Source organism: Crocodylus porosus, unplaced genomic scaffold (assembly GCF_001723895.1).
Source record: "Crocodylus porosus isolate Cpor-Errol unplaced genomic scaffold, CroPor_comp1, whole genome shotgun sequence".
NCBI lineage: Eukaryota > Metazoa > Chordata > Crocodylia > Crocodylidae > Crocodylus > Crocodylus porosus.
This window is the reverse complement of record NW_017728947.1, coordinates 89,479,384-89,495,438: the sequence shown is the minus strand read 5'-3', so window position 1 is coordinate 89,495,438 and position 16,055 is coordinate 89,479,384. Positions and strand designations below refer to the sequence as shown.

The following is a 16,055-nucleotide window of genomic DNA, read 5'->3' as shown; positions in this document are numbered from 1 at the left end:
GGTTTATGTGCCCTGAACATCTGTTCTGTTTCAGGTTTAAACCAGTTTCTGATCACTTAAACCGGTTTATGTTTAATGTCTGTCCCTAGCCTTGGGACTACCCTACACATGGGTAACAGGATAGGAGGTGATATCAGCATGGCAGCCACAGTAATGGATACAGAGTGGTATGAGCATGATTCTGCTGGCTTGAGATGAGCTAGCTTGGGTATCATTTGCAGTTTAGGCGAAGCAGTACAAAAGTTGCCTGAGAATCAGGTTTAATACTTGCCTGAGAATCAGGTTACCCATGTGTAAAGGGCAGGTTCTGACAGCCTGACTTCCACTGAGCTGAATCAACTAATAGCACTAACAAGTCCATTGACTTCAGTGGGGACACTCATGAAATATTCTGCAGCACAGTGGAGTTCAGGCTGTCAGAACCTGCCTCTGAGGCTGACAATAGCTAAGGTCCACCAAGAGCTCTTCTGACTGCCAGCTATTAAACTCCCTTCCATGCCATCTCTTCCCTACCTTCCATCATCACAGAAGACCTGCAATATACCCACCAGATCACTGAGTGGAAAATGCATTAATAAGTTTTAGATTCTTTAAACAAAATTAAAATCATGGAATTTTAACACTCCTCTAGAAGCATTTGGGGTTTAGAGAGGAGAAGCTATTAGGGTTATCATTTTTTGGTTTTTATATAACATCTTGTACAAAAAAGTTTTCACACTGATGCTTTATAAAAATATTTTGTAAAAATATAGCTTTATATATTTTAAGACTTATGGACTGTAAATACATCTCTGGCTTGAAGCCTTTAAATATTACATCTTAACAGAAAGGGCACTGGCCTCCTTCCCCTGGAGGCCTATGTTCCACTCCAGAGTGCATCCATCACAGAAAGAAACAAGTTTGATAGGTTTGTCTTAATCCATCTGCTGAGGTTTGTCCACACCATAACATGGCCATTCCAGTTCCAAGCCAAGATTAATAATTGCATTCACAGTCCCTTAGTGCCAGAAGAAGACTGCTCAGTTCCTACCCATTATATACCTTGTTGCAAGCAGTGCCATTAGCCTCTCACTTTAAGCTTTCACTAAATTCACCCCTAAATGTTAGAAAAATATATTTTTGAATGCGAGTTAGTCATTTTCCTTCAGGTCAAATTTTGCCAGGAAATAAATGGAGATAAATATTTTATTTTTTTCCTTTTAGATAAATCTTGTGAAAAAATGGAGAGGCAGGCCAACATGATATTTTCATATGAAAAAAAAATCTCTCCCTCCATTTTCCAGTTCAAATTGCCACAGCCTCCAGTAACTGACCTATGTTCATTATTCAAACAGAGACAAATACAAGAAAACCCACATAGCACAGACGGTGAGAAGTTAGATTGTCTTAAAAGTCATCTGCCTTAATAATCAATGGTATTATTAGTAACCCAGGAAACATCAAATATTTGCCTTTTGACCTGACAGAGTCTCTTTAAATGATTGTTATAGGATATTTAATATACCTGGTTCTGTTGACTGCAGCTAGAAGTGAAATCTTTGTCAATAGCACTCATACTTCAGTCAGAGAGGCTGTGATTGCCACTTAAAACTGCTCAATGTGCTTTAAAAGGTACTGAGAAAATTGATGCATCTTCTGCCCTGCTAGTGGTACTCCTGGCCCTTCATATTGGACTGGCTCTATGGCATGAGGAAGTTGTATAACCCATACCTCCAGTTCCTATTATTTAAAACACATATTTGTCTCTCTACACACATTTTTTCTTGATGCTGTGGTACATAAGCCAAGCTAAGCAAACCTGCGCATAAAGAACTTGGAAGGGAACCCTGTGTATATACCTGCAAAAACCTCAGCAAAGGAAGACCTTCTGCTTTAGTTTCCTTGGCTCTATGGGAAAAGAACCATCTGGTCTGTCTATATAGTGCTGAGCAGAAGTACACAAGCTAGCTTGCACCCAGAAGCAGCATAGCTGCGTTCGTGTGGTGCTCCACCAAAGCTAATTTCGGTATCTTGGTACAGTGTTGCCTTCTGCTATAAAATCAGATAGATGCCTTTCTCCTTCTCTGACTGTGTGAATGGGCTTTGATGGAGCCATGTTGGACTTACTCTTACTTGAAGTCCCCTTCATCCTATCTCACAGGCATAATGGAGTTCTGCTGTAACTGACAATCAGGCTATCAGTCTCCAGACAATAAATGGCCTACTCTCTGTGCTTGCACCGAGTAGCTGCTAACACTTAATTAGGGGTGTCAGCTTGGATGCTTATCTTGCTGGGATCCTATGACCCCCGCTGACTTCCTGCCCTTTGGGCAGGGGGCTGGACTTGATGATCCCCCCAGGTCCCTTCCAGCCCTAACGTCTATGAAATCTATGAAAACTCTACCTTCTGCTTAGCTGACGTCAGTGGAGTTACTCCAGCATGAGAATGGTGGAAGTGAGAGTAAAATTTACTGGAAGAGTGCAGGCAAACAGGAAATCACCTGGTGTAGCTGAGCATGACCTAGTTAAACATGCTTAATGTGTCCTCGTTTAACATGATTCTTCTACCCCTGAACCAAATGGCCATTTCATAATTTTAGTTCTTCCTGTACAACAGACTTCCTTGCAGCTATGATTATTTTCTATGTAAGCAGGGAAGATGACCCAGCAAGCGAGGATATACATTTTCAGCACAATGCATAATCCCATATGCTACCTTGCACAATGATATATCCAGGAAGTCAGTGCAGGGGAGATTGTGCATTAGGGTTGTGTGAAATGTCACTGTTCTGTTCCAACTTCAATTTCAAGGTCTGGACGAAACAGTTTTTTGTACCAAATTTAATTTTGAGTTGAAACAGCATCACTGTTTTGCTTCATTGAAACAGTGAAGCTGTTTTGACATTTCACCCAACCATTGGGCTGGGGAAAGGAACTCAGTCCAGCTGGGGTGAGTTGCCAACCCCAGCCCCATGATCGGGCTGGGGAAACTCAGCCCAGCTGGGCTGACTTCTCAAGCTGACTTCTCATTCCCCACACTAGATCGGCCACGCTAGATTGTTCGACATGATCTAGCGCAGGGGATGAGGAGTTGGGCTAACTCCCACCCTTTGCGCGATCCGGTGCTGGCGATGGGAAGCCAGCCCAGCTGACTGACTTCCCATCCCCAGCGCTGTGGTCAAAATGTTTCAACATGTTTTGACTAACCTCATTTTGTTTTAAGGCTATTTCGATGCCCTTTCTTTCACTCTGATTTTGCTGTTTTGACCTCGAAATGAGTCAAAACAGTGTCGAAGTGAATTGGCCAGTGAAATTTCACATAGCCCTGTTGTGCATTATGGATTTTCTCTCCAATTTACTGGACTCCACCCTCGCCATTTAGACAAGGCCCAAGAGCCAGATTGAGGGACCCATGTCACATCTGATTCGCTGTTAGCCATGTAGGTTTTACTGGAAGACCATTCTTAGTTTCTTAGATGTGGAACTAAAACTGGGTTAATCTGGAGAATCTTTAAGACTTTTGGAAACAGTCTGTAATAATAAAAATACCCAGCACTTGTTCATTGCCAAAGCACTAAACAAACATTAGTCAATCTCCTTAAAATTTCAGAGAGCTGACCAAATATAATTAACATTCATGATGCTGGTGGTTTCACATGTGCAAGGATTGGTTAGCATATAGCTGGAGGTAAGCAGAAAAGCAAGAGAGGGTAGGTGCTTTGGGAATCCCTTCACGGTCTCCACTAAATGTGGAGGAAGGGGAGTGTGTACATCAGTATGGGCTAGATTTTTTTCTATGCTAACAAACTTCATAATGTATCCCACTGGTGAGGGATTGGGAGCAAACTGAAGCCCACTTCCAGGGCAGTTCAAATTACAGTCATCCTCTAATACATATATTCACTCTCTGGACAAGAAGAAAAGTGGCTAAAATCCAAGTTATTTTTTAAGTGCTGAGTAAGCATGAAGAGCTCAGTGTCTTGTGCAGTTTCTGTTTTCTCTTGTGCATCGTGAGTGACAGATTCCTTGGAGAGGGCTCAAAAATAGAAGAAACATTTTTTGGCAGCAATAATGGAAGGCTGGCCAAGCCCTGGGCTGTCATGTAGCCAGAAGTGAGAGACAACTTGATTCTGCATGGCAAGACTGCTAAGAGACTGCAGAACAATGTTGCAGGTAGCCAGAAAGCTTGGGAGGCTGCCAGCCTTCTGGTGTTTGCCTGTGCTTGGTTTCCTTGGTTAAGTTTCCCAAGCAGCACTAAACTTAACACAGTTTGCATATGGCTGTGGTACAGCAATTGCCTCCTGTTTTGTGAAACAATTGACTGTAAAATAAAGGCTGAGATTTAAAGAACCACCCATTGTCCTGCTTAGGCCTCAGCAGGTCAAGCTCACCAGGCTCTGGAAAACATTTCCTGATTTTTGGATCTGAGGGTAGCTTGAAAAGGTCACTTGTGGTCCCTAAATTCTATATTTATCTCCTGTGAGGTTTAGGAGGCATGTTCTCCACACCTACCAATTAACCTCACAATTGCAACTGCAGCAGCTTCAAAGAACTAATTAGCTCAGGCAATGAATGAATCAAAGCAGCAACAGCTACTTTAAAGCCTATCTGAAGGAGAGCCTCAAGTTTCTTCTGCAAACCCTAGCAAACAAGCAGATTTTGCAGCCCGCCTGGAAGGTGAATTCAGCTGTTTGCAGAGTGAGAGAGCGAAGAGCCCCCAAAGCCCTGGGCCTGTGCAGACAGCTTGCCTGCAGCCCCTTCTGTATTAGAATGAGCACTGGGGAGCAGAGAAGAGTGGGAGCCATCAGACAAAGAAGGAATAATAGCCTTGTGATGAAAGGATTAAGTGTTGAGAGAACTGCCTTCTATTGGCTCTGCCCAAAACTTGCTCAGATATTTTGGTCCCAGCTGAGGGGTAAACACTAAGATGGAAGTTAGGGGTTTGGGGTACATGCTAACTATGAACAAAGTACCATATCTCTTTGTGCCTCAGTTTCCCTCTATATGCATATTGCAGCTGGTTGTTAGTCTTACTTTTTGGAAAACATTTGGAGATTCTCTCATTAGCAGTAAAAGTGCAAATCACTTCTTAAATATTTATTACATTTATTACTAGACATCCAGGTTTTCCATTTGCTGTGGGAAAATGCGACTTTTCTCTTTTTTAACAGTATTTTTCTCTCAAAGGAGAAAACCATGGATTTTTCCCTTTAATGGAGAAAAATGTGGGAAACTGTGGGTTCCCCTTGCAGGCTGGCAGAGTTCCAGCCTGCAAGGGGCTGCCTGGGGCTGCTGGGAGTGGTCAGGCAGGATGCACCATCCATTTGGCAGCCTGGCAGCACTGGAGAGCAGCTCCTGCAGCTCCCTCCAGGTGAGCCTATGGGCGTGGGGCGGGTAGGCCAGCGTGGGGGGCGGGGAAGGGGCACATGCCTCCCTGAGATCTCTGTGTCCACTGTGGGACATGGGCTGCAGTGGGGCCAGACCAGCTCTGGAGGAGCTGCCTTCATACCCCATTACATGGCATCCAGCAGGAGAGGGAGTGCCATGCTCCCATAGCTGCCAAGCTGAGGTGCCCCCTGCCCAGTAGTGGGGGGCACAACTCCATGCCACCACTGCATGTGCTGCCATTGCCATGCCTCACCATGGCAGCATGGCACTCCCTCTTGTGCCGGGTCCCACCTGCTGGGCTACAGAGGTGGCTTCTGCCTGGAGCTGTTCCGGCCTAGCTGTACCCCACACTCTCCTGTGGGCACAGAAATCTCAGGGGACATATGCTCCCCCCCATGTCACTTTGGACCCCCACCCTCCTCTGCCATGTTGCCTGTGGCCCCCCCCCCACCTTAACCACACACTCACTCCCCTTTTTCACATACAAGGGGGCTGAGCAGGGGAGGCAGCAGGTTAGGAGTGAGGAGCACAAACAGGGCCAGGGAACTATGAGTAGGGTGGCCATTCATCTGTTTTATAGAGGACAGTCCAGTTTTCTGGTCCTCTGTCCTCTATCGATATGAAACCAGATGCCTTTATGTCCTCTATTTTTCATGGCTTGGCGCCCCCCCCCTCCCGCCACTGACATCACGCATGCTGCCTGTGGAAGCACCCTGCTTGGCCTGCCACTGACATCACCATAGCTGCCTGGGGGAGCTCGCTGCTGCCACTGTTGCTGCCTGTGGGAGCTCGCCACCGCCACCCCCCACCACCTGCGGGAACTCGACATGCCCTCCCCGGCCTCGGGCGGCACGTGACATTTGCGGTGGTGGACATGCACTAAATGCACCTATCCTCTGTTCTTGAGGTACCTTGATGACCGCCCTAGCTGCGGGTCAGGAGTGAGGGGCACCAGCATGGGCCGGGGGAAAGTATTAGCTTATCAGGGCTGCTTAGCACCACAAAGCAGTGATGTGGGGGGGACTGCTACAGCTGGACCTGAGTCCTGGTGAGCGAAGGGGCAGGGGGACCTCTAATTTTCTATGATAAATAAACACCAACATTTATAGGTATTTAGAATGTATTTTATTGTAACGATTGAGGCACTGATAGGCTTCGAAACTGCCTTAAAATTGTAAATATATCAATAAAACATTGTGTTCAACTGATCATCATAAAATGATGATGTATCATTTTAATTGTGGAAAAAAAACCAGATTTGGTGTTTTTTAATCATAGAATTTGTGGGGTCCCTCCCCTTCAAATTGGAGCATTTACGATTTTAATCAGAGAAAGTCAAGATCTCCAATTATTATGAATACATCCCCTGAGCACCATGTGGTCTTTCTATAGTGCTGGGGGGTGATGTAAATGTTGTGTAAAACTTTCAAGTTGTTTTTATTGTTCTCTTTACCATCTCTTGTAGTTAGATCCTGTTGTTGAGTCATAAACCTGCACTTCTTACAGGAAGGCCTATTCCTCTGGAAGGTCTATTGGCGTCCCCGCAGCAAGTTGGGTTATTGCTCTGGGTTCCACTGCTGCAGGACTCCAGCAATGTAAAGTCTGCAGTGGCACACAGTTTGCTCACAGTTTCCCCATTCATGCAGTGAAGAGGCGGCTGAGTGGAGACAGGAAAGGCCAGGACAGGTGGAGGAAGCTGTGGTTTATGAGTCCTGCTTAAAGTCACTGCCTTGTCCTAGCCACCCCCAGTGGAGGGCAGACTATATTCTAGTGCTTACTCTTCTCCCATCCCCTCCCTCCCCCAGGACTGGGCTCACAATGGGAGCTGCAGGTTGAGGCTCCCAGTCCTATCAGTGTAATTGTGGCCCATGCAGAACTAAGTTGGTGAAGGAAGGTCCTTTGGTCTGACACAGATAAACTCCCTGACAAAGGGGAGAAAAGGCCCATCACTATATATCTAATGTGGGCTGCATTCCCTGGTATTCTCCAGCCTGTGTGAACCTAGCCTATTTAGGAAAATGTGACTAGCATAACCAGCTATGCAGCACTCACATCTGCTAATCCTTTGCTGTGCCAGTAATCATCTTTACTTGCAAGAAAAGGTCTGCCTCATGCTATTTTTGGAACTGACTGAGGAAGAGCTAAGCACTCTGAGCATGAACCTTCACAAGCAGCAGTCTTTAAGGAAACCTAACTTCTTTTTAATAATTTAGTCCCACTGACTCCTGGTTCATGTGTCATGTCCCTGGAGCTGTTTGGAATTATTTCGGTAACTCAGAAAGGTAAAGGTAAAGAATGGAGGAAATGCTCTTGTGGCTACAAGAATTACCATAGCTGGTGAAGCTTGATTATGTTTCCACAGCTTGAACAGTGCAGTCTGCTTGACCACAGCTCTTTGCACTGCTATTTTGTCACTTAAAAATACTTCACAGTGGAAAGTACTAGAGTAAAGTTGATCTGTGCTCTCTGAGATACTGGGCCTGATTCTCACCTCACCTCTGCCAGCATTGATTTTGGCCGAGTGACTGTGTCTATCCATTAGAACATGGCTCCAATTCAGGAAAGTAGTTGAGAATGTGTTTATCCATCACCATGAATGAGTGTTCAGTCAGGACCGATCAGCCTTGAAAATATACCCTCCTACCTCTAGTGGGTAAAGTGTATGAAGGAAACATGGCATTCTGCAGTGTCAGTTCTGAGGACCCTCGCCAACTGCGATTAGGTACAGCAGCTCCTATAAGGAGGGAGTGGATTGGCTGTCACTTGAGAATCAAGAACTGGTGATTGGTTACTCTTGGCCCTGCTCCTCCGTACGCAAAGATCTCAGTCCAGGAGAGACTGACCCTAACTGTGGTTCCACTCTGAGAACTGAATATTAGTCACTCAAGTTTGAAAACGTTGTGCTAAATGACTTGCCTAGTATCTCAAATGGAATTGGCATCAGTATTAACATTAGAAGCAGTAGGTTCATGGATCCACATACTTCTCCTAGACCCCTGCATTACTTCTCATCCAGTTTGTTCAAGAATGACTTAATAGCTCCTACTAACTCTCAAGCAGGCAGTCTTGGAGTTCACTCCCTCTGCATGAAAATATTGGCCTTTTCCAATCTTTTCCCATGTTATATCCATGACTCCTCAAAAGACAGACTTCCTTGTCTTCATTGCTTCCACTGGCATCTTGAAAATTTCAAGCACATTGGCTCTTGGCTGAATTTTTTCGATGGACTGAGCCTTCCCGTGTCCAGTTTGTCCTCTGGACCTGTGCTGTTTCTTCAAAATTCTTTTTTTATGCGGCCTGAATTTGAATGTAGCTGACTAAAAATGCTCTAAAAGTTTCCTTACAAATGGTACAGTTAGTATCTCTGACCTATGTCTCAAGTCATCCAACATCTCTTAGGCAGTGATTGCATGGAACAGATTCATATCTCTCTAAGGACTTTCAAGGAACACCCACAAAATCTATGTTTTTCCTTGGTCATTTCTAGCCCTAAGACTCAAACAAATGTCTTACATTTCCACAGTGCTGTCTATTCTCAAAGGTCCCCCAAGTGCTACACAATTCCTACTCTTCCCACATATGGAGATCAGGTCTGTGTCAAAAGGTTGTAGGAATGCGATAAACTGCAGGGCTTTGACATACCTATACATACTGTACTTTCATTCCACAAGTGAATCCATCAGCCCCAGGATGCAGGTAATTTAACCTTCCCAATAGTCTCCTTTTCTTTTTTATTACACTTTCAGTGAAATATTTCCTTCTATCCCCAAAGGGATAATATTTAGTTTTAGCTATCTCTTTACTCTTTAGCTATCTAATGTTTAAGCTTTTGAGGCATTGAAAAGTGGACACCAGTTTTCAGTGGGAGGCTTTCAGATATCGGACCAGAAAACAGACATTTTGATGTACGCTTTTCAGATGATTTTTGGAGCTTATTGGACATGGGCAGAGAACGCATTTTCACTGATGTTATCAGCACTGCATCATTGCAGAAAAGTAGCAGAAAAACTTCGCTCAAAACTTCACTTCCGGTGAAAGAATTGAGGTACAACTTTGCTGATGCATGTTAAACCAGTTTAAGGTTTGTCAGTCTTTATCAATCTCAGAGTAGCTGTTTAATGAGACAAACAGGCTATTAACTACTCCCTCGTCACCTAGGGGTGAGGTGCAGTAAAGCTGGCCGCTGAGGTACCCTGAGATATTTGCATGTCTGTCCATTCCTGATTCCAGGGATGTTTACATTAGTAGGCTAATGTAAATTACGCTGGGATATGTGCATGTCCATGCATTTCCTTGACATCTCCTTCAAAGGTCTGTAGGGCTAGTGTAAATTTATGGGTCTTGGGTAACTAAGTCACTTATATTTACCAGCAAGTAGATTCAAAAAAGTCTTTAAATAATTTGAAGAAACTATATAAAATAGATCTCTAATATGCATGACTGGTATTAGTTCTGAATACACAACAATGTAGGGACTTTAATGTGCATTTATGAGTAGTGCAGCCAGCCCAAGCTTATGCTGATAAAACAAACCTCTGAGACCCACCAGCACAGTGTGATTCAATATGTACACTGGCACATTAGATTCAGTCAAATATATACATTCAGATATGCACAGATAATTTCACCCACTGCCTGACCTTTGAGGTAGAACATGGAAGCTGTTAAACTGAACACAACTATTTAGGACAGGAAGTGAAAAATACTACGCTTAGTTAAAACTACCATGGAAATGTAGATAAACAGAATTAAATTGGTTGAGCTAGAATTATACTCAGGTGCCACTATTAATGCCCCGGTCCTGTGAACAACAGTTTGGTATCCTCAGTGATAGCACGATGACCATTACCAGCTTAGTTTTGTGTTTTCTCCACAAACACAAACTTAGACTACCAACATAATTTCCCACAACATCCACCTGCGTGCTGATGAGGGACCATCCCTCTGAGCTTCTGACAGCTGATAAGATCACAAGTTGTGGTGAGGCAGCTGCAGAAAGGGTCTTTTTTTAAAAACTGAATTTGACAAGACACTGCTTCTCTGAAGTCAGTATCAATTTGCTTGCATACTATGTCGTTTCTATCCTTTTATGGTGGCCTTGTAAAGCTGGTCTTATCTATGAACATGCATATTATGTAGCCGTATATTCTTACCTAAAAGTTGTTTACAATCAGAGTAGAAAGCTTTAGCTGAGGTACCATTTGCTTTTCACTTGATTTCACTGTGACTTACTAAACAGCCACAGCACTACAGAATGGATTTTTATGGCAAAATAATAAAGGACAAAAACACTCAATCATGAGTGGGAGATCACCTTTCAGCAAACAGTCACTTCATCTCAGACCTCACAGTCCTTGTCCCCAAAGGAAACCTGTGCAGGCAGGCCCGGGAACAAAAACGTATAGCTTTACTGAATACTAAAAAACACGGACTGAACATAGACAATGGTTATATAGCTCATTACAATTCACCTGCCCCCGGAGCAGGTAATAATATGCTCCAAAGGTTAAAATGGCCTCTAGCATCTTGAATTACCTTACTCTTTTTACCTAATTGGACTTCTTTATCTCAATTGCTCTTTAGCTGCTCAGTAACTACTTCTGTTTACTTTTCTTTGTTTCATAGGTTTACTGTCCACTTCCCTTCTTAAGTGACCTATACATAACATGGCTACACAAATTTAATTGTTCCACTTAAAAGCAAATACAGGCAAAGCCTTTTCAGCCCTAAGGAAGGGCATTTTGTGCCCAAACGCTGGTTTAATACATCTCCCAACTGCCAAAGATTTCCAAATATTTCCTGCTTGTACCATAGGGCTGGAGGGTCCAATCTTTTATTGGACCGAGTGTAAAATTGGAGAGATGTTAGACAAGCTTTTAGGCACAAAATGCCCTTCTTCTGATCTGGGAAAGAAGCAGGCATATTCTAAGTTAAATGCTAGATAACAATAGCTTGTGTTTAACTTTATATGAGAAGAAAATGGGCCCTTAAAGGAGTGGAGGTGGAGTGTAAACTAGGAGCAAAGAGAAGTTATCAGAAGCAGCTTCAGAATTGCTGCTGCAGAAATAGCATCACATGGCTTCCTTTCAATGAGTCTTTGGCCAGCTGACCGCTTCCTTTGTTGTTCGAAGGCCATTCATTTCATGAATGTAGTTGGCTATTTGAATACCATATTAGCTTACTGAGTGACTCTGACTCTGGACCATACTCTCTTTAACTCAGTTGGACACTTTCCCCTGATGTCAGTGAGCTCTGGATAAGGTTCTTTTTGAGTTGAGAGTTGCTAGACTCATAGAAAAATAGGCCTAGAAGTGACCTCAGTAGGTCTAGTCCAGCCTCATGCTCAAGACAGGATCATCCTTATCTAAACCATTTCACCGAAGACTAGAGAAAGGTAGTTAGCCATTTTAGTCTGCCTTCTGCCTCATTTCATCCCAGTGTTTGTCTAAGCTGCTCATATAGACTTCCAAGGATGGAGTTTCTGTGACCTTTCTGGATAACTTGTCCCAGTGCTTAACTACACCTTTAGTGAGAAAGTTCTTCCTAATATTTACCATGCAGATCCCATGTTGCAATTTGAGACCATTATACTTTGTCCTGCCCCTGAAGCCACAGAGACTATCACCATCCTCTTTATAACCCCTTTTACGTATTTTAAGACATATCAAATCCACTCCCAGCCTTTTCTCCAGACTAAATAAATCCCAGTCTTCCTTTTCTTGAAAGTCATGTTTCCCAGGCTTCTAATAATTTTTGTCACTGTCAACTAGACTTTTTCCAATTTGCATCTTTTTTGGGAAATCGCAAAACTGGATACAGTATTCCACATGAGGCTTTCCCAGCGCTGAGTAGAACAGAAGAATCATTTCCCTTAAGTTGCTGGTGACACCCTTGTTAATACATCCCAGTATGGTGCTGGATTTATTTATTGTTTTTTGTAAAAAGAACACACTGTTGACTCATTCAGCTTATGGTCCACCTGTCCTTAATGAATTTCATCCAATTAATTTCAGACCATTTGCCCAGTTTATGAATGTCATTCTGAATTGTAATCCTGTCCTCCACAGTGTCTACAGTTATACCCACAAGGCTGTCACCCACAGATTTGCTAACTGTGCATGCAATGCTGAGCATTTTTAAATATAGAAGTCTTTTATTTTTAAACTGAATTCAATCTTGGAGGAACTACTCAACCTATTACCCTGAAGATTAGAGACCTTTGTTAAACCCCACAACAGGGTTTAACTAGACAGAAACAGGATAAGCTTTTCCACACCTTCCTGACAATGCACCTAAACCTGACCTGATGAGAGAATCCCCGAGACCAACAAAGCATTTCTCTAAAAGCTATTGTACAAACAAGTATTGTAGTCTTGATGCAAGAGCTCACTGGGTAGATTCTTTAGCCTGTCATGTGCAGATCAGACTAGACTTTCATAACATTCACTTCTGAACTTAAAATCAATGCATCTATTAAAGTAGCTTGCTTTCCAGAGCCTTTCAGTTCCTGTTCTGTTTTTTAAGGCATTAGAAGTAAAGACAAGAAGTTATGACCCCTTCTGATGGTGTTTTTTATGCCAGTAATTCATGACACTAAGAAATCAACTGAGACCCTCAATTAATTTGATGTAGAAAACTTAATCAATTTTCCTAAGTGACCGTTTAATATGCATGGATTTCAGATTGCATTTCCATCCTAGCTGCTGTTTGCTGTGTTCATTATCTCCTCCATAAACTTGCCAGATGTTGGAGTCAAGGTATGCACCTTTTTATGAAACTATGCTCACTAGTTTTGATCAGCTCCCATTTCTCCAGATGTTTTGTGATCTCGTCCCTTATTAATGTGCCTAGGAGCTTACCTAACTAAGTTAAACTTACTGGCTTATAACGTTCTGGTTTGATCCCCATCCCTTTCTTAAAGGCTTTGATTAAGTTGACTTGTTTCCAGCTTTTCGTTACCCCTCTCCCCACACTCCTCAATAAGGAGCTATTTATCTCTGGCCCTGTAATCTCTTCGTTGTCTCTCTCACATTTCTAAGGTGTAGCTTAGAAAAAATGTCTATCTTGACAGATTTACTTTAGAAAAGGCTGATTCCAGTATCACTTCTGGGAATTGATGTTTCTTAAGTTTGAAGTCCCCTTTTATGTATTCTGGAATTTGCATGCGTTTCTTCTGTCACAGTTGTGCCTAAGATTGGCTTACTCCATATCACCCAAGACCTTATGCACTGCATTGGTAGATGTAAGCATGACATCTGTTAGGTCAATTGCATGCACATTTTTATGTACAGAATTTTAAAACTCAGCTTTCTTATCCTCCATCAGAAATGTTTCTTCTGCTGCCTTAAAACTGTTTGTAAAAACAGAGTGATAGTTCCTATTAAGCATTTTGTGAAATCATTGCTTAACTTCATACGGGCGTAACAGGAAATCAGTTGAGCATTGTGTAGACAAGTTCCCAATTCTGTAGCGTCTCAGAGGCCAAATAGTGCATTGCAGATTTTTGGCTGGAGTGAAAAATAAGAAGCAATAGCTATGCTAGGAATTTCCAAACATAGAAACTACATGAATGGGGCATTTATATATTAAAAATTGAGCCTTTTAGTGAGTTAAATCAAGTATGTCCCACTATATTTTTGTACTGGCTAGATATCATTAAGAATGCACATGTGGATGCATTTAGCAGTATTCCTGAAACCAGTTTCATTCCAGTCCAAGTGAAAGTTCCCTGATTCGTTTACTTCTTCTGCAAGTCTAAACTAAAAGCCTGTCTTCCCCCTCTGCGAGCATGTGGATCCTCTCAGCTGAACTGAGAAAGAGATAAACAATACCATTCGTCTTGTTTCCCAATATTTTGGCGCCTTACCTGTCTACCAAGTACAGACTTCTTCCATTAAAATATCATATAATAAGTTAACCATCCCACTCTTCAGAGCACGGCTGTGTAATTGGACTATCCAATTGGCTTTATATTATGAGGTAAGCCTTACCCCTTCTTGTTTGCGTTGTACTGAGTAACTGCAACTTGGACCAGTACCAACCCAGGGGCTATATGATATGTCAAGAGCAGACGCTCCCAACTACCACTCCCTGCATGTAGCCACGCACTGTTTCATTCTGGCCATCCCTGTCTACAGCAATTTTGCCCCTTGGTGTCTGTCTTGTGTAACCCGACAAAACAAGGAGCAGTCAGGTTATTCATGTAAACGTATTTGCCCCTTCCATGTCTGTCTATCTCCACAGACTCTTCTACCCTCCTTGTACCTGACACGTCTGGGAAGCTTACTGATGGGAACTACTATGTCAGCTGGATAAGGGGCACCCCTCGTACCTGGGCTGCTTGCTTTTCCAGCTGGGTAACCAAAGGTTTCAACACTTATGTCATTTTCCTCTGATTGTTCTTGACAGGAAACAGGAATGCTCAGCTTCAGGGCAAACGTTTTGATACAGCTGAAGTTTGGCTGGCATCCAACCAGACCCCAAAGCTGCTGAGAGCAGAGTGGGCTTTCTCCAGACTTGACAAGCCATTTCCTCTCCTGCTCCCTCTCCCTGGGGCTCAGCTCTGCAAGGTGCAGAGTGCCAGCCATGACCAGTAAAGCAGGTAAGCATATTCCTACACATAATCATGACCAAACTGTCACTGGATAGGAGCCAGAGTGCTAGGACCTTTTAGGATCAACCCCTTCTTTGCTGTTCAGCATTTCAGTGGAATCAAACCAAACCTCCTGGAAAAGATTTGCCTTCTTTGCACAGGGCTTCCTTATTACAAACTTCACTTTTTCAGCTACAACTTGGATTTTGCTCACCCTCTTCTCCCCGCTACACACGCACCAAATATCTACATTTTCATGCTAAATAAAGTCACTTATAGCCTGTTTTCAAGAGGTTTGCATTAGTTAAGGAAGTACTGTAAGTGACATGATCACTTTTACTCAGAACAACTATGCAGCTGATAACTCCACAAACTGCAGCACACAGACCCTTTTTAAACAAGCAAATAGAGAAGCAATATTCTTATTTAAAACTTGCAGTCAAGACTTACCCTGAATCTTCCCTGACTCCCTCGTCGCCTGCCGATGTTTTCATCATTGCAACACACTTTGGGGCACTCGCTGTTTCAGAATGGCTTTAGAGCTCCTGTGTAAAGGCAGCAATCCCTTTCCATCCCAGGGCAAAGCTTCCACATCCTTAGTTTTATTCCTAGGAAAATGATATTCCAAGGGGAGGGCAAGATGTTTAGTATCAGTTTCAACCTGAGTAGTAGCAAGGGGACAGCAGACTAACAAGCAGTGAAACAAGAGCAAACTGCCAAGAAGATCTGGGTTTAGCTTCTCTCTTCTACTTCCTGTATTTATATGAACCGGGGATTTCAGGAAGAGGCAGTCCTTGGTGGTCAAAAGTGTGTGTTTTTTATTTTTTATAAAGCCATATTTAGTAGTGAACTTTGGCTCAGATTATTAGAAGGGACTGGGACTCTTGGCTCCCGGCATGTCTTTGAATCCTTAGAAAGTTTGGGGGAAGTAGTTTTACAGACCTGCAGGTATATCGGGGACAGCAGAGCACAGTGAACTTTGTAAAGGATTTTACAAGGGCAGTAAGTCTCCGTCTGCAAATTCCTGAAGCATGTGTATGTGTATTGAGTGAATAACTGGAACCAGATGGAGCCTGGAAACCTTTCCTATTTACAT

At 43.0% G+C, this 16,055-nt stretch overlaps 1 protein-coding gene across 3 annotated transcripts in view; it reads right to left on the bottom strand.

Moving 5' to 3' along the window:
• RIN3 (Ras and Rab interactor 3) overlaps window positions 1-15,715 on the bottom strand; it is a 112,611-nt gene extending 96,896 nt beyond the window's left edge. For all 3 annotated transcript variants that reach the window (XM_019552437.1, XM_019552436.1, XM_019552438.1), the window contains exon 1: window positions 15,410-15,715. In XM_019552437.1, the coding sequence (XP_019407982.1) occupies window positions 15,410-15,456 (47 nt within the window). In that variant the 5' untranslated portion in view covers window positions 15,457-15,715. The remainder of the gene's footprint in view (window positions 1-15,409) is intronic.
• Window positions 15,716-16,055: the final 340 nt, after the last annotated feature.